The 18,530-nt window shown below is 59.4% G+C and overlaps 1 protein-coding gene and 1 long non-coding RNA gene across 3 annotated transcripts in view; one reads left to right on the forward strand and one right to left on the reverse strand.

The window, feature by feature from the left end:
* Positions 1-495: 495 nt before the first annotated feature.
* Positions 496-13,972, reverse strand: STC2 (stanniocalcin 2). Of its 2 annotated transcripts, none has more exons than XM_081092943.1 (4): positions 13,856-13,972; positions 9,715-9,857; positions 6,890-7,101; positions 496-1,596 (listed from the first exon to the last, which is right to left on the reverse strand). In XM_081092943.1, the coding sequence occupies exons 1-4, from the start codon at positions 13,923-13,925 to the stop codon at positions 1,194-1,196; spliced, it is 828 nt and encodes a 275-aa protein (XP_080949069.1). In that variant the 5' UTR covers positions 13,926-13,972; the 3' UTR covers positions 496-1,193. The 2 variants fall into 2 exon arrangements, with proteins under 2 accessions (XP_080949069.1, XP_080949068.1); XM_081092942.1 differs by lacking the exon at positions 13,856-13,972 and adding an exon at positions 11,943-12,329.
* LOC308520413 overlaps positions 13,660-18,530 on the forward strand; it is a 274,969-nt gene continuing 270,098 nt past the window's right edge. The window contains exon 1 of the long non-coding RNA XR_013996088.1: positions 13,660-13,763. This is a non-coding gene — a long non-coding RNA (uncharacterized lncRNA). The remainder of the gene's footprint in view (positions 13,764-18,530) is intronic.

Raw genomic sequence — 18,530 nt, forward strand, 5'->3', positions numbered from 1 at the left:
AACACTGGAAGCAACTGCAAGAAATGGTTCCGATCCATTCCTCCGGGGAGTTTCGGTTCTGTCCCTCCTCCCGCCTGTCTTCGGTTCACGCTGCCTCCTTTCCTCGCTGCAGCGCGGCCAGTCCAGATCTGGAGAGCCCTGGCCCTCCAAAGGCCTGGCTGCCCCTCCGTGTGTGTGAAAGGCCGGCGTCCCCCGATGGGAATTAGCGAGCGGCCTCACTTCTCTCCCCCCTCGTCCATCCTCCAGCGTGGAGGGGCCAGCTTCGCAGCGTGGCCTCCGGCATCCAGGCTGGCGGGGGTCCCGGGGAGATGCCGAGATGCTGAGGGTGTCTTCTCCGTGTGTGGGGGTCGCCCTGAGTGGTTACGAGCCCCACCAGGCATTAAGATGTACAGTGACCTGGCTCTGGAGTTAAAAAAACACACACCAACCAGCCCCAAAGATGGGCTGCGCCTCTTGTCTGTTTTTCCTCTGAGCTGGTTTTAATGACCCAGTTGCTCGGTGTGAAAGCCATTTATTTAGATGACAGATATGTAGATGTAATTAGATAAATAAAAAGTGACATCGAGACTCGAAGCAGTGGTTAAAATACACACACACAGGGGCCACGCCCTCCGACAGGGTGCCCCAGTCAGAACAATGGCTCAGAAGGTACACTGAGAACCCTCGCCCTCCCGCCTTCCCCCCGGAAAGCAGCTCCAGACCCCCAGGTCCCATGCAAGAAACTCCACTTCCACTTGGCACCGGCACCCACACGGCCCCTGCCTCCTCTCCACCCTGCTCAGCCCCTGCGAGATCTTCAGGTCCATTCCTGCACTGGAATCCGCTGCTCCCAAGTGCCTGGTCCAGCTCCGGGGGGTGGGGTGTGTGTGGGGGGGTGCCCACCGCCGCCCCCGGCAGAGGAAGCCGCAGGTCGCACCCAGTGCTCCACGGATGGAGAGACGACAGAGCCACGGGGAGCGCACGTGGCGCGCTCGCTTCTCAGGGCGCAAGTGTGGGCCCCGCCGGACCTCGCCGCCGCCTGGGGAGTCTCCACCGCGCCTGTTCATGCCGCCAACACACACCTGCAGCCAGTCCGCAGTCCCCTCCAGATCCTGCGCGGGGCCTCCCCCTCTGTAATGGCAAATGTTCTGGCATGTCCACAGAGAAGAAAATGGACGGCGTGGAGGAACGGTCTCCCGGCCAGGCCTCCGGTTTCACCTCCGGATGTCAGAATACTCGGCCTGCTCGTCCTCCCACTCGCTGCTCCCAGAAGTTCCCTGGGCCCCGTGGGCGGCCGCTCGGCCCCGGGCGTGGGCGTTCGGGGGGCTCTTGCTGCCCCGCTCGCCCTTGGCACCTCGGCCCGTCTCCCTGCTGCTGGGCTCCGAGAGGCGGGCGCCCGCGTCCCCGTGGTGGGCGCGGGAGGGCTTGGCCCGGTCGGCCTGCAGGTGGCGCTCGGGGGGCGCCGTGGGCGGCCTCTGCAGGGCCGAGGTGCAGAAGCTGAGGATGGAGCACAGGCCGCCCCAGTTCTGCTCGCACTGCGCCTGCACGCTGTGCGTGACCGCCTCCTTCACCTCCTCCCCGCAGGTCAGCAGCAGGTTCACCAGGTCCACGTAGGGCCTAAGAGCAGAGCAGAGAGACGGGATGCGACCAGCCCCGCGGCCGGGGAGACAGACAGGTGGGAACCCCGCGGCTTGGCTTGGCTTGGGTTTGGTTTGGTGGAAGAGCTTCCTGGCATTACCTCCTGCCTCTGCCCATATTCCACGGAGTACTGGTCGCAACCCTTTCCTGGGTGGCTAGGCATCGGAGGGAGCGGGAGGCTGAGACAGAAGCCACCGCGGTGCACAGGTGCGCACGGCGGAGGCGCCTCTGGGGAAGGCGGGCGAGGACGCAGGTGGCAGCTGTGCGCACAGGGACGGGCGGGCGGGTGGGAGGGCGGGCACCGCGGGGTGTGTTGGGAGTTTGTGAAGTGGGAGGCTCTGGTGGGCGTGGCCATGGGTCTGGGGTGGGGGAGGCCAGAGGAGTTACAATTAGGCAAGTGGTAAAGGGCCTTAAATACCAAGCTGGGGCGCTAGCGGGTTTGGTCCAGTGGGTAGAGCGCCGCCCTGCGGACTGAAGGGTCCCGGGTTCAATTCCCATCAAGAGCATGTACCTGGGTTGCAGGCCCTCCCCAGCCAGGCCCTGATCCCAGCCTGTGCAGGGGGCAACCAATTGATGTCTCTCTCTCACATCAATATTTCTTGTCTTTCCCTTTCTCTTCCACTCCCTCTAAAAATCAATGGAAAAATATCCTCTGGTGAGGATTAACAAAACAAAAACCCAAACTGGGGAGTGTTTTTGGCAGGAAAGGAGGCGCTATTGCAGGTTTGGGACTGGAGGAGCCGCAAACTGGCCCCTGGCATGTGGCATCGGCACGGCCAGCTGGCCTTGCTCTGGGTGTCGCTCTTTCAGACAAGCCTTCCCTAAGCCCAGCTCCCAAGACACATTCCCCCATGTCTGTGTTGGCCCCCGGTTTGGGCTCCTGGTGAAGAAGGGGGATCTGGGAAGTTCCTGGATGCACTCCCCCCGTGCACCTGGTGAGTCTGGACCCCGTGGGGAGGGCGGGGGAAGGCCACTTCCCGGGCGGTCGCGTCCCCGGAGTGCTGCCCTGTGCCGGGAGGAGAGGCTGAGGAGCGGCTACCTGAGCATCTTCCCACCTGGGCTTTCCCAGAATTGGAGGTGAGGGCTGGCCTCGAGGGGCCGGTGGGTTTGGGATGGAAGCCAGCCGTCTGCGAAAGAAACAGGCTCAGCTCAGGAGGGAGAGCCGGCCATTCCAGCAGCCACGGGTCTTTCTTGGGGGAAGGGGCAGGAGGAATGACCACTTCAGGCAAACCTTCCTCCTGGGCCAGAGCTGCGTGCAGAAGGTGGGAGCGCTGTGCCTGCTTTTTATATTTATGGGCCCAGCCGGGAAGAGGTGTCCCCGGTGACAGCCTCTCCTGGCCCAGTAGTCATATTAAGCCTTTCTTACATCCCACTGGCCTCATACCATCCCCAAGGGGGGTATGGAGTGTTGCCTGTGGCTCACCAGCATTCTGAAGAGAGCCAGCCCTCGGCCAGCAGTTTCTGGATCTCTCTGCCCATGAGCGCCGCAGCTCGGGGCCGTCCCCTCGGGCAGGGAAAGCGCTCTGGACTGTGAGGTCGCTTCGCAGGACCAAGACTTTTTCCCTGTGAGCCTGGCCCACCCGGATGGCGGTATGACAGCCACTCTTTTCTCTGTGAGTTGGCAGTGGTGGCTGGGCAGACTGGGCTAAGGCTCGGGAAGCAGTTTATTGCCACTTTTATGAGTTAGTCCTCAAGTTGTAACTGAGTGAACGGTCCTCATCTCATAGATGGAAACATGGGTTTGAGGTGGGGAGAAGGGGGCTTTTGGAAGCTTCTGGGCCTGGGAAGCCTGGGGCTGGGCTGTGAGTGGAAGGGGGATGCTCTGGCGGATGGACCAGGCTGCCTGTAAGGCCTCCTTTATGCCTGGCTGATGGGCGGGGGCTTGAGCTCTCCCAGGCAGGCCCCTGATGGTGACGGTGACGAGGACAGTGATGACACTGGTCTTCGTGGGCGGAGCAAGGAGGGCGCAGGGCAACACAGGGAAAATGGTCAATTCGCGCTCGTTTCCTTCCGTCTCTTGAAAACTAGCTCCTGACTGCCTCAGGGAGCTCGAGTTCACCGCGTGCGTCTCCTGCGGCCGCCCTGAGCGTCCCTGCCACTTCGCTGGGGCTCCAGGAGCAAACGGCAGGGCTGAGAGTGCCCGGCCTTGGGGACACTACACCAACGCTCTTCTCCCAGCTGCTTTCCCCGGAGTAAGGGGAGGGCTCTCCTGGGACGGACACACTGCCTCTTGGCCTCCTTTGCCAGGACGATCGGCCTGCCAGATGCTCTCAGAACCCAAGGTGGACCTCGAAGGCCGGACCGACCGGCGAAGGCTGGGCCTCCCGGCGAAGGCTGGACCAGCCCGCGTGCTCCTGCCCGCCCTGAGCTGTGAGCGGTGGGGGGCGGGGGCGTGTGCTAATCTAAGCTGCGCTCGGAGCTGGTGAGCTGGCGTGGTGCCTCCTCAGGCTGCAAGCTCGGCCGTGTCTCATGACAAAGCCCAGCTCTCTGATCTGGGTGTCAGTGAGGCTGAAGGAGCGTTAAAAATACTCGGCAGGACACGAGCGTAGGGGACGGGCCTGGAGGCCGCCAGCACCCAGCGATAGGGTGAGTGGTGGCTGAGGCGGTTGCTATGGAGAAAGTGAGGTGAGAAGGGGTGAGAGGACCACTTCAGCTTGTGACAGTGTTTGGGGGTGATAGGGATGGGGTGGAAGAATGGGGGTGATGAAGATACTGGGGTGACTGTGATTTCGCCCCCTGTAAAGTGGAAAGCAAATTCAGCTCTCCTTTCTCTTGTGGCCAATGCCACACATTCCTCAATGTCTTCCTGCTTTGGGGGGACTGGGCTCCTCTGCGCCCCGGTCAGTTAAGATGGTTACAAAACCCGAGAAGCTCGTTCACGTGAATGGGCTGCGGGAGGGGAGGCAGTGGGGGTCAGTGGGGAGCTGGCTTACAGGAGGCCCAGGCTTCCTTTCGGGGTGTGCCGCCTGCATTTCCATAGCGGACTGGGAGCGGGGTTACGAGGTTGTTCTTAATGATGTGAGGAGCCCTTCGGAAGTAAGGGTCCCCTGGCCCCATGGGCCATGCTTCCCTGGAGGGGACTCCAGAAAGCTCAGTGCTTTGCTGCTTCTTAAATGTGAAGGCGGTGTGTGTGTGGGGGGGTGGGGGGGGGGGTAGGGGGCGGGGGGGAGCTTTAAAACCTGCCGCTTTCTGCCCGGCCAGTATGGCTCAGTGTCGACCTGTGAACCAGGAGGTCACGGTTCGATTCCTGGTCAGGGCACATCCCCCAGGTTGCGGACTCGATCCCCAGTTGGGGGGAGTGGGGTGGGGGGCGTGCAGGAGGCAGCCAATCCATGGTTCTCTCTCATCATTGATGTTTCTCTCTCTCTCTCCCTTTCCCTTCCTCTCTGAAATCAATAAATATATATTAAAACAACAACAACAAAACCACAAAACCCCCCCACAAGACTTTTCTCCAAAAAGACAGCCTCCTCGGCTCCGGGAACATATGACAGGCTTACAGACTAGCTCCCCGCCATCCGCTCTCGGGCCAACATACTGTCTCTATGGAACGCGGGTTCAGGACAAATGAACTCCCCGAGTTTCTCAGCCACACAGTGCCAGCATCTCCCGGGGTGTCCAGAAGGAAGGGCCGACACAGCGCTCTCCTGGGGTCACGGGGATGCATTTGAGAAAAGGGGAGACCCAGGCCACAAGGGGGACCAGTGCACCTCTGACAGGCCCAGTGCGGGGAGAGCGGGCCAGAGCAAGGAGGTTTGGGGTCTGTTCTGACAGCTGGCTTCAGGCATGCATCTCACCCAGTCCCCAGTTGGAAAGTAGAATCAAATCTCAGAGGGAGGCCTTTAAACTCTTGGCTTCCCTCCTCCGCGGCTACATGGGGACCGTAAGCTGTCATGTTGGGAAAGATAGCTGAGAGGATCCAGGGAAGGTCCCTGGCCCGGGGCCTGGCCCGCTCAAAAGCCGATTTTGTATCATTCTAGTTGTTACTGTTGATGCCGTTGCTGCCTGGCTTCTGCACAGGTGTTTGGGAGAATAAAAAGCATTTATCGAGCCTTCGTGTAACTCAGCGAGAAGGCGTCCTTGTTTTGCTGTTGTCGGGAGCTGCCCGTGGAGAGATCCAAGGTGACTCTCACAATTCGAACGCTCACCCGGGTGTGGCAAGATACCTAGACCCTCGTGACCAAGCGGAAAGCGACAGGAGGGTGTTGTGGGTGGGGTGGGGAGCAGCCTGCTGAGAGACACAGCCGGGGGAAGGCATGCCACGGACTAAGGAGCAAGAGTTCATGGCACCCTACCGACTCGGCCCAGCGAGTCACTGCAAAGAGCAGCGGCACCGGCTGATCCTGGGCTGCTGAGCTAGGAGCTCGCTCTCTGGGCTCATCCCGGAGGAAGGAGCCACGTCACTGTCACTCAGGGGCCACGGGCCACGCTTCAGGCTAGCACAGCCCCGTGGCCCCAGGCTTCACCGCTCTGCAAGAGTTCGGATCCTAGCCATGGCATGTTTTTTCAGGAGTGAGATTTCCGGGGTTTATTACTGAATTTCAAGCCTTTGAATAAGTCAGTCTGTGTTTCCTCGCTTTGGCAGAAAGGTGTTTGGCTGATTAGAGTTTTTGACATTTGTTTTGCATTTTCCCTGGGAGGGCATTCATGTGCTTAGAGAAGGGGAGCTGGACTCTCCAAGGGCGAGGAGAGTGATGGAAGCAGGAAAAGAAAAGATACTGCTCTCGGCATGTGGCCTGGAAGAGTGCAGTGTTTGGAGCCAGACTGCCCGGCTCGAATCCTGGCTTTGCCTCTCACTGCCTGTGACCCTTCCCTCCGTGAATCTCAGTTTTCTCATCTGTGAAATGGGCACGAGAGTGGTACCAGAACAGGGCTACTGTGAGGATCAAGTGAGAAGTTCACGGAAAGCCCTGAGCCCCATGCCTGGCCCTCGGTAAAAGCTGGGCAGGTGGTATTCGCTGCCCATGGGCTGCCGGGGCACCCACGGAGCTACCGGGGATACTCAGAGACCCGGTGGGTCCTGGCCGAGGGGAAGACGAAGGGCATTTCTGAATCCTACCCATGTGCTTAGGACAAGAGCTTCCTGTTTCTATTGCTTATGATTCTGAGACCGATGGTGCCAATTTCTTGCGCTTTTCCTGAAGGTCAACAGGAAAGGCAGTCCCAGGGGAGCCAGGCAGCTTTCAGAGGTAAACGCCCCCCCCCCCCGCCCCCCGCCCCATCCGGTGGGAGAGGCCGGCCCTGCACACGCCCGGACCCCAGGGACACTCACTCGCGCAGCAGCAGGTCCTTGAAGTGGATCATCTCCACCATCACGCGGGTGTTGTCGCGGGCGGCCGCGCACAGGTCGTGCTTGAGGTAGCATTCCCGCTGCAGCTGCAGCACCATCTCCCTGATGGCCGGGCACTTCCGGCTGATGCAGCCGAACCTGTGCCGCAGGGCGTGCGCCTTACAGCGCAGGGCGTCTTTGATGAAGGACTTGCCCTGAGGGTGGAGAACAGAGGAGGGGAGGGGGGCGGGAGACAGGAGTCGGACAGGGGCCTCTGGGGCTCACCCAGAGCTTTCTGACACCGGAACCCCCAGGCCCGGCTGCGGACGGACACCCTTGCAGCTGACAGGCTGGTGCTTCATCCGAGGTGTGTCCGGAGTGACGGGACCTCCTGCATTTGGCCAGAGAGGTGCCTCCTACTCGCGTCCCTCGTGCTGGGGCTGCCGTGGCCACCTGTCCCCAAGGCAGACAGAGCAGGCGGGCTGCTTTGTGGCAACTTTTCTGGGACACAAGGGGACGGAAATCGCCAACTCCTTGGTGGTTCCCAGCGGCGTTGTCCCCAAGTAGAAGGTGCCTGCTTGTCCAAACCTCCCGCCGTCCCTCTGTCCTCTGAGCCCAGGAGTGACATCGAGGTGGGCCGCCGCCTGGGCCTGTCCTGCCGCCGTGCCTCCCAGCACCCCAGCGCACACTCTCCTCTCCCCGTCCTGGAAGGAGGAGCGTTCTTTTCCTCTTTGCCAGTGATTCGACTCCTTTAAGCTGTTAGGATGGCTGCCTCTAAAGGCCCGCCTGGCACCGGGCCTGGTAGCGTCTGGCCCCGCGGCAGCCCCTCCCCCGGCCCGGCCTCGGAGTGGCGCAGGCAGCCAGGCATACATCTGGCCCGCACTTCTCTTTCCTGGCAACCCGGGAGGTTGCTCTCATCCTAGAAAGGAGACAGCTGTTGGGGGTGTGGAGGCGAGCGGGGCTGCAAGTTAGCTCCCTTACCAACCTCGGGGGCAGAGAGGCATTGTGGGATACCCACCCCACAATTACTACAGAAATGAGCTGTCCTTGGAGAGGTCACCCTGTTTCTGGACAGGCCCGGAAGGAGCCGAGTTGGGAAAGGAACCGGGTTTAGGTTGGGATTGGGAAGCCAGCCAGCACGTTTATTCCGGTTCTCTCCCTCAGAAGCCATCGAAATGTCTACGGAGAGTGTCTAGTCACTGAACACCACCCCGTCGGCCCCCCTCTCCCCTAACTCTCGGGGGGAGTCCAGTAGGACGGAGGGCAGGGCGTGCCAGCTCATGAAGTCGTTAGGCATCGCGAAGGGCCTTGAAAGGGATGCTTCTAACCTGAGAACATACTCCTGTTGGAGAATCAAAGGGAAGGTTAATTTATGCGACGGCTGCGGCAATCTGCTCTCCGTGTTCCTCCCTGACATCCCCTGGGATGGCCCTGGTCGTTTCTCCGGATTTCCCACTGCGTTTCCTAATCCCAGTGAACCGGCAGGGAGGCAGGGACGCGTTAGCCGTTAGCGGGGAGCCTCAAGGAGCCCAGAGGCACAGCCTCGGCGCTGCGGCGGTTTCTGTTTCCCCTCCGCCACCCCACATCCTCCGCGGGGTGGGCTGCCAGCCGGCACATCCCTTTCTGGTTCCCAGGCATGGCTCTGTCAGGCGCTCCACAGGATGTCAGTGGATGGTGACTGGCGATGCTCATAAATCACCCCGAAACTGCTGGCCTCCTCCAAGCGCTGTCATCACCCGCCGGGGAAGTGGGAGAGGAGGTTTAGGAGAGAGAATGACAGAGGGTTTCACGGGGGGTCTAGAGCAGGGTGGGGAACCTTTTTATTCCTGCCAAGGGCCATTTGGGTATTTATAACATCATTCGCGGGCCATACAAAATTGTCACCTTAAAAACTAGCTGGCTGTATTTGGTCAAACATTTAATTAACTCACCCCCAATGCCTTGGCAGGGCCAGACCAAATGATTTCCCGGGCCTTATATGGCCCGCGGGCTGGGCGTTCCCCACCCCTGGTCTATGGGCTCGCGAGGACACCAAGAAGGTGAGCCTCACGCCATCTGAAATGTATTCGGGTGGTCAGCCCTGGAGCCCTCGGGTTGCTTGCGGGTTCTTTTCCTGCCCCACGCGACTGGGTTTGCCCTTGGGAGCCTGGCACCACCTAAGTGGGTCAGGCCCTGCCTATATTTATTATATAGAGCAAAACACCGTGTAGCATTGCCAGCCTCACTTGGGGTTCTGACTTTTCAGGTTGGGGAGGAGGGGCGGCTGCTTAGAAGGAAGGTAAGCCTGCGGGTCTGGGGGCCCCGACTTCTCCATGCTGCCTGCTCACACACCCACTGGGGGAGGGTGGGTTTCTCCCGGCGCTGTGTCTCCCTATCCTTGCCCGTTGGGGAGAATAGTGTGTGGAATATATGATTGACGTTTCTGCCCTTCCCCCCTCAACCTCGCGCTCCTAACGTGATGGGCCTTGCAGAGCAGGCCCTGGGTGGCCTGACAGTGAGCCCCTTACAGCGGCTTCTCATGGCCTTTGTCTTGGCCAAGACGCCTCGGGTAATTGTTCTACGCGGCCTCCACTCCGCGTTGCCTGTGCAGACACAGGTTAAGAGTGGGAAGGATTTAGCCTAGATGACAGCTCCAGATGTGCAGGGCAGGAGTGGGGGACACTGCCCCCCCCCCCGCCCCCCGCCGTTCTACCTAGAACGCCGCTTGCAGGTGATATAACGCACCACGGCTGAGCAGCTCAGGAAATCTGTTGGCAGGTCTTTCCAGTCGCCATGCCATTCATGCTACACCAGCCCCAGACATTCCCCGGGCTGTCGACGGTGTTTACCTGGGCGTCAAATTTTCCAGCGTTGTGCAGAAAAGTCATGCAAATCCCATGCAGGCCCCGGATTTCACACGAGTTGTTCTCGAAACACTCAAACACGCCACAGCCCACATCGCCAGCGCTGACCAGGCAGTGCTGGATTTCCGCTGAAATGAGAGTTACGCACAAAGCTATACAAAATCCTCAGCCATGCTGCGGAATGCAGCTTAGCTGAAATAAAAGTAACGACAAAAAAAAAAAATTAAGGGGGAAGAAAGTTAGAATGAATATCTCAGGATCTAAAATGCCAGGGAAAGAAAATGTCACCATTTATTCTACTTATGAAAAAGAGCCGTAGTTGTAAATATTTGTAAAAAATTAGCCAAATTTACATTACAAAGACCACAACCTGCATCTCATTTTTCTTCCTCCCCATCTTATTAAGGTGCTTGTGGGAGTTCTTAGCTTGAGAACATTGGATAGTTCCGCTTTCTAAAGCCACAAAGTCTGATTTTAAATGATTAGCTTGCCCCTCTGTAGGCCATCAATGAAATGCCCTTCTCTACTTGGAGCTTGAAGCTGCCGCTATTAAATCCCAGTCATTTCCTTCCTGACCCCCAAATGCGAGCGTCCAGGGAGCACTTTCAATTCAGCCTTATGATTCAACACCTAAAAAATCACGACAAAACTCCTGTGAAGGCAGCGCCTCTGACCATGGCCTTAAGAACACCAGGCTCGGGAAATGGGTTTTGGAGCAGGCTGAGCATGGAGCAGTCAGATGGGGGCTGGCCTGCAGAAGCGCAACCTAGTAGCCAGAGCCTCCTTGCATTTATTTATTTACTTTTTATATATGTTTATTGATTTCAGAGAGGGAGGGGGAAGGAGGGGAACATCAATGATGAGAGAGAATCGTTGCTGGGCAGCAGGGGCCAGAGACTCCTTTTAAATAGAGATCCGGTTGAGATGCCACTTAATCCCCTAGAATCCCAGAGACCCGGTTTGCTACCCTCTTTCGCAAAATGTGGCCCTAATTCCTCCCTCTGACAGGACAGGCCGAGGGAGTTAGCTGCCGCGCCAGGCTTCTGTCCCCCCCCCCCCCCCCCCGCCCCCCGAATTGCACGTCTTTAACCACAAAATTGCATCCAAAAAGTGTATTTTGGAAGAAGGAAGGGGTAGGAGTAGATAATCCGCATTCAGTGTAAAGCGACCGAGAGAAGGAGGGGCGTGTATTTGTTGAGGGTCACCAACTCCCGAGATTACGTTCAGTTTTCAGGGAAAGAGCTGGCGAGGGGGGAAGGGTGGGCGAGGGTCCCGGGAGGCTCTGCGCGTGGCGGGTGATCCCTCCCGCGCGCCAGGCAGGAGCGCGCAGGGCCGAGGGCCGCTAGCTCCGGAGTTCCTGATGGGCACGCGTGCGTTTCTGCTCGTGCGGTGAGCGCACGCCCGTCGCTGCCAGGTTCGCAGGTCCCTGAGGAAGGGGGAGCCGCCTGCGGCCGAGGAGACGCAGGCAGATTTCCTTTCTCTCCGGGAGCTGGGAAAGGGCCAGCCCCGTGCCCTGCACGCCGGGCTCTGCTGGGCAGCTCGCCGGGAGCCCAGAGCCGGCTGAGCTGGGGCGGCGCACCGTGGGGCCGGGTCACCATTTCTTGCTGACCTGCCCCAGACGGGGGCCGGTGGCCGCAGAAGTCGGCTTTGCACTACCCCCACCCCGTTCCGAAAGCAACGCGCCCCCCCCTCCCCGCCCCCAAGGAAAGTTCGCCAAGCAACGTCTTGCCTACAAAGTTCTCGGAAGCCGGGCATCTTTTGAGGAGGGGGGAAGCCGTCCTGCCGCCGCCGCCGGCCGGCCAGATGGGAGAGAAGTTCTCCCGGTGCCGGTGCCGCGGGCAGCCCGGCTCGGGACCCTCCGTGCCTCCCGCCGGCGGCCGGGCGGAGCAGGAAGCTTTGCATCAGCCGGGGGAGCCCGGGTCCGCACCGGCCGCGCCAGGCGCTGCCTCGGTGACCCTGGGCCGGGAGGGCAGACAGCAACAAGTCCTGCCCCGGCGATTTCATCACCCGCCCGCACGTGCGGATTCCGGGCGTGCGGAGCCGGCGCGGACCTGCCTCGCCTCACGCTCCCCTTTGCCCGCCCCGCGCCGCCCCGGGAGTTTGGCACGGCCCTAGGTGGGCGCCCCGTGCCGGGCGAAGCAGCGTTGGAGCGCTGCGGGGGTGCCAGGTGGGGTTCCCCAGCAGCCCCCCGCCACGGGGGCGCACGTCCTTACCTGTGTTCTGCAGGGACAGGCGGCCTTTCTGCTGGGAGCCTCTGTCCTGCGGCCCCTCGGGCGGGTGGGTCGCGTCGGTGCCCCGCGCCGGGTCAAAGGTGGCCAGCACCAAAGCGACGGTCACGAACTGGCCCAGCCGCTCGGCACACATCGTCCTCGGGTAAACCTCCCGCCCGCCCGGAGACCTGGGATCTTTGTGCTCCCCTCCCCCCTTCCTCCTCCTCCGCCGCTTCCCCTCCTCCTCCCACTTTCCTCGCTCGCCTTCTCCCTCCTCCTCGCGGCCGAGGCTGGATAGAGGTTACCGGGCGCCCTCCCGGAGCTCCCCGGAGAGCATGTGACCAGGCCGCCTGCAGCGCCGCGAGTGCCGGCGACGGCAGGGATGGTGCCTCAAATATCCCTGGAAGCTCTGGTGTCACTTGAATGAAGGAGTCGAGCAGGTGTTGTCCCGGCCGCTGGACCAATCCGAGACCCCGGCCCGTTTGACAACACGGCCGGGGGGCGGGGCCTGCGCCCAGCTACTACGCCAGGCGGCCGAGCCCCGCGGGGTGCGCCTCACAAAGTTGCGGACCTGCTGGCCGACACGCGTGTGCGTGCGTGCGTGTGAGCGCGGCCCGAGAGGCGTGCGCGTGTGCGGGGGCTCCGGGGCAATGGCCGCACCGGCTTAAAGACAAAAGCGAATCGCAGCTCCGGTGGCAACTACACAGAGGCGAGAGGGGAGGGTCTGCCCTGGGACAGCGTCCCCCCGGCCGGCTGGCTGCACACCCGCACCAGACCTGCAAAGTTTCCTCTCCCGCCGTGTGAGCGGGAGACCCAGCCCCCAGCGCCGGACAGACTGGAGGAGTTTCCTGGACACGGGGATGCCGAGGGCAGACTGAGCACATATGGGAACTCCTGGCGTTGCGGTGCTTTGCGTTAAAAACCCCTCAAAGCCGCAGCCGTGGGCAAACTACGGCCCGCGGGCCGGATCCGGCCCGTTTGAAATGAATAAAACTAAAAAAAAAAAGACCGTACCCTTTTATGTAATGATGTTTACTTTGAATTTATAGTAGTTCACACAAACACTCCATCCGTGCTTTTGTTCCGGCCCTATGGTCCAGTTTAAGAACCCATTGTGGCCCTCGAGTCAAAAAGTTTGCCCACCCCTGCCTCAAACTATTTAAGGGCAAAAGCAGTAGATGTAGGACTTGGCCCGAGCAACCGCCCAGCTCGCCCCGTTCTTCCTGGCCCGCGTGGTGGGTCGTGCCACACGGAGGGCGCCGCTTTCTCGCCTCTCCCCACTCGGGCTCGGCTGCAGGGACCCAGGTGACAGACGGGACTTGCATGGCTTCCACGTGGGCGGCAGGGAGGCCCAGGCGGCTCGGAGTTAGCCCCGCGGAGGAGCATCGCTCGCCCTGGAGGTCGGAGCTTGAAAGGCAACTTTACGCATCTCCAAACACTTCCATTTTCCCCAAGCGCTACTCACCATCCCGCTCCGGGTTCCCTGGACTCTCCGGCCATCTCATGGAAATGGTTAAAAAAAAAAAATCCCCACCCCCAACGAAACCCATGAAAATTCTCCCATCTTCTCTTTTCCTGTTAGAGCTCTCTCCCCAAGCACGCCCGCCCCCCCCCCCCCCCCGCCTTCTCCAGGGGCGCACGGCAGCGGGGAGAAGTTGTGCGCCTCGGAGCCTCTGCCCCCACCGTGTGTGTACGTGTGCACGCTCACGTCTCCCGGCGCCGGGCCGGGGACAGGAACTGCTCCGGCCCGGCAGTCCGATGGCGCAGCTCTGGGGGGCGCAGGGCTGGGGGAGGCGCCGTCCCCGCCCTCCTGCCGGAGAACAGGTGAGCCCGGGTCCCAGCTCCCACCCCCCTCACCCGCCCGCCTCCCAGCCCGCGCCCTCTTCCGTAATGCGCCGGGAGGTTTCATCACTCACCGCCCACGGCGCCTGTCCCTGGGTCTCCACGGCAGGCAGGACGCACTGCGCGCCTCTTTGGGGCCGCCATGTGACGAGGTTGGGGGAGGGGGTGCGGAGACGTGCAGGCTGGGTCGTCCTCCGGGCGCTGTGCCGCTGCCAGAGCTCCCCGCCCAGGGTCCCGGCTGTGCTCTGGCATAGGCGAGGCAGAGGCGGGGGAGGGAGAGGGGGAGCAGGGGTGGCCCCCCGCTGGCTGCAACTGACCAGCAAGTCCAGTGGCCCTGAATCAGGAGGAAGGAGAGGAGGAGGTGGGGAAGGCCCCTTCTGAATGGGCTCTCCCCGGGGCTGCAGCGTCAGGAGCCACTGTCCACCACCCCTGCCCTACTTTCCGAGCCCCAGTGAATGGTCACTTTGAAGGTCCGAGTCTGAGCTGAACTGACCACTCATGCCCATGATCCCAATAGCAGTGACTTCTTGCAGCCTCAGATCTTCTGTGGAGGCAGGTGGGGTACAACACGTGAACACAGGTGGTTCGCTTTGCTAACCTGCTTTTGTTGAGCACTGTGGGCATTAAAAAAGGCATCTGGTCACCTGGTTCTTTGAGCAACAGCAATAGGAGAGGTCCAGACTGCGGGAGCCGGCCACCTTTGCTGGATGCAGGCACTTGCGTCTACTTGATGGAAGGCGCTAGGGCACCTGGAGGCCTCTGGCTCCTGCTTCCTCATGGCCTTCGCTCTGTACTGCCCTAGGGCTGCCCAGAGAATGAAAACATTCATCTCGAGGCAGTTTGCCCAGCCTCCCAGGGGACAATTGTGTCTCCCACCTGAGCCAGCTGCCCCTTTAGAAGTAAAAGATGAATGCCAGCTAGCCTTTGAGGTGTTGCAAGAATAGGCGCTAGTTCCTAAGGTTTTCTCTCCAGGCCACTTGGCCAGGGCCTGACATGCAGAGGAGAATACCCATCCCAGTCAGTCCCGTGGGAGCAGAGAACATGCTATAGACTCAGTAGGCCGTTTGCTGGGATTACCAGTCTAGGCCCCAGGCCTGGGGGCGGGGTGTAGGGTAGCCCCAGAATGGTGAACTGGTCCTGATCTCCCCTCCCCATTCTTTCAGCTCTGCAACTCAGGCCAGGGTTGGCAGAGAGTGGCTGATGAGAGTGGGAGTGGAGAGGGGACAGGAATAACAGTAACATTGAAGTTATTCTAAAGCAAACGCGAATTGAGAACAGACACTGTGCCACACACGGCGCTTCCGGCTCTGGTGTCCGCCCTCGATGGGAATCGGGATTTGGGAGGAGCCGGGCCAGACCAGCTGGTGTTGCCCTGAGATTCAGCAGGGAGTCTGCCGGGATCAGCCCTCCTCAGTGTAAGACCCAGCCAGCCTCCTGACACCCCAGGGCTTCTCTGGCTGATGCGTGGGAGCCACGCGTTGCTCACTAACTCCGATTCACCAGTTAAAATCAGTTAGGCACTTCAGGAGTAGTTCTTGGGGCAGAGGGGACTTGGGCAGGACTTGGGAAGGCAAGGGGATACTGACAAGGAGGGGTAGGGAAAGAGAGAGAGCATCCCAGGAGGGAGGAGCAGCAGGGATCAATGCTGGAGGGGAGATGGGGGGCTTGTGTCTGGACTAGGGTTGTTGAGTTTGGTGTTAAACTGGAAGGCAAGGCGGGCAAGGGCGTCGGGGCCCTGCTGTCGGGGCCTTTGGGACAGACCTGTGCTCACCATGCAAGACCTTGTCCTCATCATGACGGCATTTAAGGAGACGGCAGGGTGCTCTTAGCTCAGGTTCCCTTCTGGAATCAGGAAACGTGCTGACATCGGAAGGATACGGAGGAGAGGAATGAGGTCTTCATTTGGACTCCATGTGGGTTGGGATGCTCGACGGCACAGAAGGTGCTCTTGCTCAGGCGTGAGCAGGTGGGGCCGTGGAGGATGCGACAGTTGTGGGGAGAGAGGCAATGACGTGTAGGTTGATCTGTGCTGCCTAGTCCAGGTTTTCTGTGAGTTCTAGAGCCTGGGTGGGTAACGTGGCTTCCACGTGGAGTGTGCCTCCTCCTGCAGGCCCTGCCCCCTTGGGGTGGCTGTCTGGGCTGATGGCACCACCTCATGGTCAGCGAGGGAACTGTCTGACCAAAAATGGACTCGCCTCTCTCCCTGACTCCAGGGCCCGGGGCACTAATATTGGGTCTCCTGCCTTCTCCCCGATTTCCTTAGCAAACCAGTCCATGCTGATTGAGGCAGAGCTCTCACAACCACGCGATGTCATCGCCCGCCAGGGAAATCCCTGTCCACCTTTTTTGCTTTTTCTCCCCATTCTTTGCTACCTTCCCAGGTGAGCCCCCAATCTGCCCTCCTCATGGCTCCTTTGCATCACGCTGGTGTGGAGGGAATGAGGAAAGGCGTCCCCGTGAAATTGGAAAAGACAGAAGAGCCCACTGCTGCGATAGGCTCCAGGCTTCTTGAAAGCCAGGGTCTCTCCCTAAGAGGTCCCCACCTTCCCCTCTATCTTCTTTCTCTAAACCGGCGGGTTCATGAGATGGATGCAGGAGGAAGGGGGTGTGTTCAGTGTGTGGGCCGGTGGTCAGGGCCGCGACAACATCGCTTCCTAGAGTCCAGGGCGTGGACAACGCTCTGAGCGGGGAAGGCCGCTGTGGGGCTGGGCTGCTGGGGAAGCCTCGGCACTTACCATGCTGCTCAGCGGAGGGAGTATATTCCGAGTTTCCCCAGAGGGCCGGCGCCCAGCGTTTGGAACCAGCACCTCTGTGAACTGACCCCTTCCTTTGCGTCAGCGATGAACAGTCAAACCGTCTCTCTGGACGGATTGAAAACACAAAAGGTGAGAAAGATTTGTAAAAACCCCAGGAGAAGGGAGCTCCGTCTGCTCCGAAACGCTTCCATTTGCTGGGGAGAGGGAAGCAGCTGCAGACACGGGGCGTCTGGCTGTGGTCTGAGTCTTGTCTGTGCCTCGCTCCGAGGCCGCACAGCACTCCAGAGGCCCCCGTGCTCCCGGGTCCTAAGTCTGGTCTCACCGTGAGTGGAGTGGAACTCCCGCAGGGCGATGCCCCGGGGCGGGGCCGCCTGGTCCCCATGGTGGCGGAGGGCGGGGGTGGTGGTGGTGGTTGGGGGTAGGGGGATGCGGGTGGAGCCCGGGGGTGGGCCGCGTGGTGTTGGCATGCGGTGCAGCTCTCTGTGACAGGTCGGGTTTGATCGGAGAACTGTTGGATTTCCAGTGGATGACGGAAGAGCCGCCTTGTGGGGCAGTTTTCCCGATTTTGAAAATCTTCCACGAAATCACCGAATCTATGGATGGACTTAGCCGGCCCGTGGAGGGAACTGTCTGACCAGATCTTCGTGGACTCCCAGCTTGGTTTTGTTTTCCGGCCCCAATCTTAGCGTTTTCTTCCTTCTGAGAAGTTCTCACTGTTCGTAAAGGTTGAGATTTCATGACTTCTGTCCTTTTAAAAAGAAATCTCCCAAGGATCAGAGAAACGTTTATTCTTTAACAAAAGCAGAATGAAGCTCATCCTATCTGGAATTTGCCACATGGGCCATTGGAACCACTTATAAATCTAAGATCTTTCACGGGGTTTTAGTTATCTCATTTTTCTTATTACCTTGAAACAGGTTTCATTTGGTCATCGTAGGAATTATTTTGTTATTCATCAATTATTGCCAATTATGCTAAAACATTAAAATAATAAGAAATGGAGGGATGCTGGAGGATCCTTTAGTTTTCTTGTTCATTGCTGAGAGTATCCCGGCGTCTTTCAAGAAGGTATAAAAGAAGCCACAGGGCCCGCTCAGTGGTTGAGTGTTGACCTAGGAAGCAGGAGGTCACAGTTCGATTCCCAGTCAGAGACATGCCTGGGTTGCAGGTTTGATCCCCAGTAGGGGGCGTGCAGGAGGCAACTGATCAGTGAGTCTCATCATTGATGTTTCTCTCTCTCCCCCTGTCCCTTTAAGGAAAGAAGGCACAGGACACCATCTTTGTAGTTTCAGTGTTGCTTTCATTGCAGACAGCTGAGAAGACAGACATTTTTATTTCCTGCCCAAAATGGAAAAGAGAAGAAAACTGGCACAGGAAAATGTTTGACAGTAGGTCGCCAATCAGAGGAGACAGCAGCGAGGCTGACTCTGAAGAGAATAGTACAATGGGTTTCAGAAGTCAAGTCTCGGGCTGTGAGCCTCACAAGACAATGATCTGGCTGAATTTTCTCAAGAACTCCAGAATCGACGAATAAACATGTTTCTGGGGAGAAAAAGGAAGTAGGCTTTTCTCATCCAGTTCAACAAAAAGGATTTTCCCAGTTACCATTTTACAACAACAACCTGGATCATCCTGCTCTGCTGAAGGAGTGGGGCCAGGGTTCGTGTAGCTTCAGATGAAGTCAGACGCGTTTACACAGGTGATCAGAGGGAAACAGGTGATATGGAAATGAAAACAAAATGGCCGGACGCATCACTCCGTTAGGTGTTCATAACCTTAAAAGTGAAAATGCTTTGCAATTATGGAGAAGAGGCGACCGCCTCCTCTTTCACATTAGGAGCCGTCACAGGTTGCAGAAGTCACTAGCTTTAGGACGCAAGTGGGAGAAGAGCCAGAACGAATGATCGGCTAGAGCTTGCTAGCGAGGTACCTGGAATCCGGAATCCGTGTTTATGGGATGGCTCTGTCCCAGGTTCACCCATGACGACTGGTG

Source organism: Myotis nattereri (assembly GCF_964212035.1).
Source record: "Myotis nattereri genome assembly, chromosome: 5".
Classification (NCBI taxonomy): domain Eukaryota; kingdom Metazoa; phylum Chordata; class Mammalia; order Chiroptera; family Vespertilionidae; genus Myotis; species Myotis nattereri.

What these genes read in the sequence shown, in the direction of transcription:
- STC2 (XM_081092942.1), bottom strand. Translation starts at nt 12,093, where the DNA reads ATGTGTGCCGAGCGGCTGGGCCAGTTCGTGACCGTCGCTTTGGTGCTG. An exon ending in CTGGAAAATTTGACGCCCAG is followed by an intron (nt 7,102 to 9,714) that starts GTAAACACCGTC and finishes CTCCACCCTCAG; the next exon opens with GGCAAGTCCTTCATCAAAGA. An exon ending in AAGGACCTGCTGCTGCGCGA is followed by an intron (nt 1,597 to 6,889) that starts GTGAGTGTCCCT and finishes CTCTGCTCTTAG; the next exon opens with GCCCTACGTGGACCTGGTGA.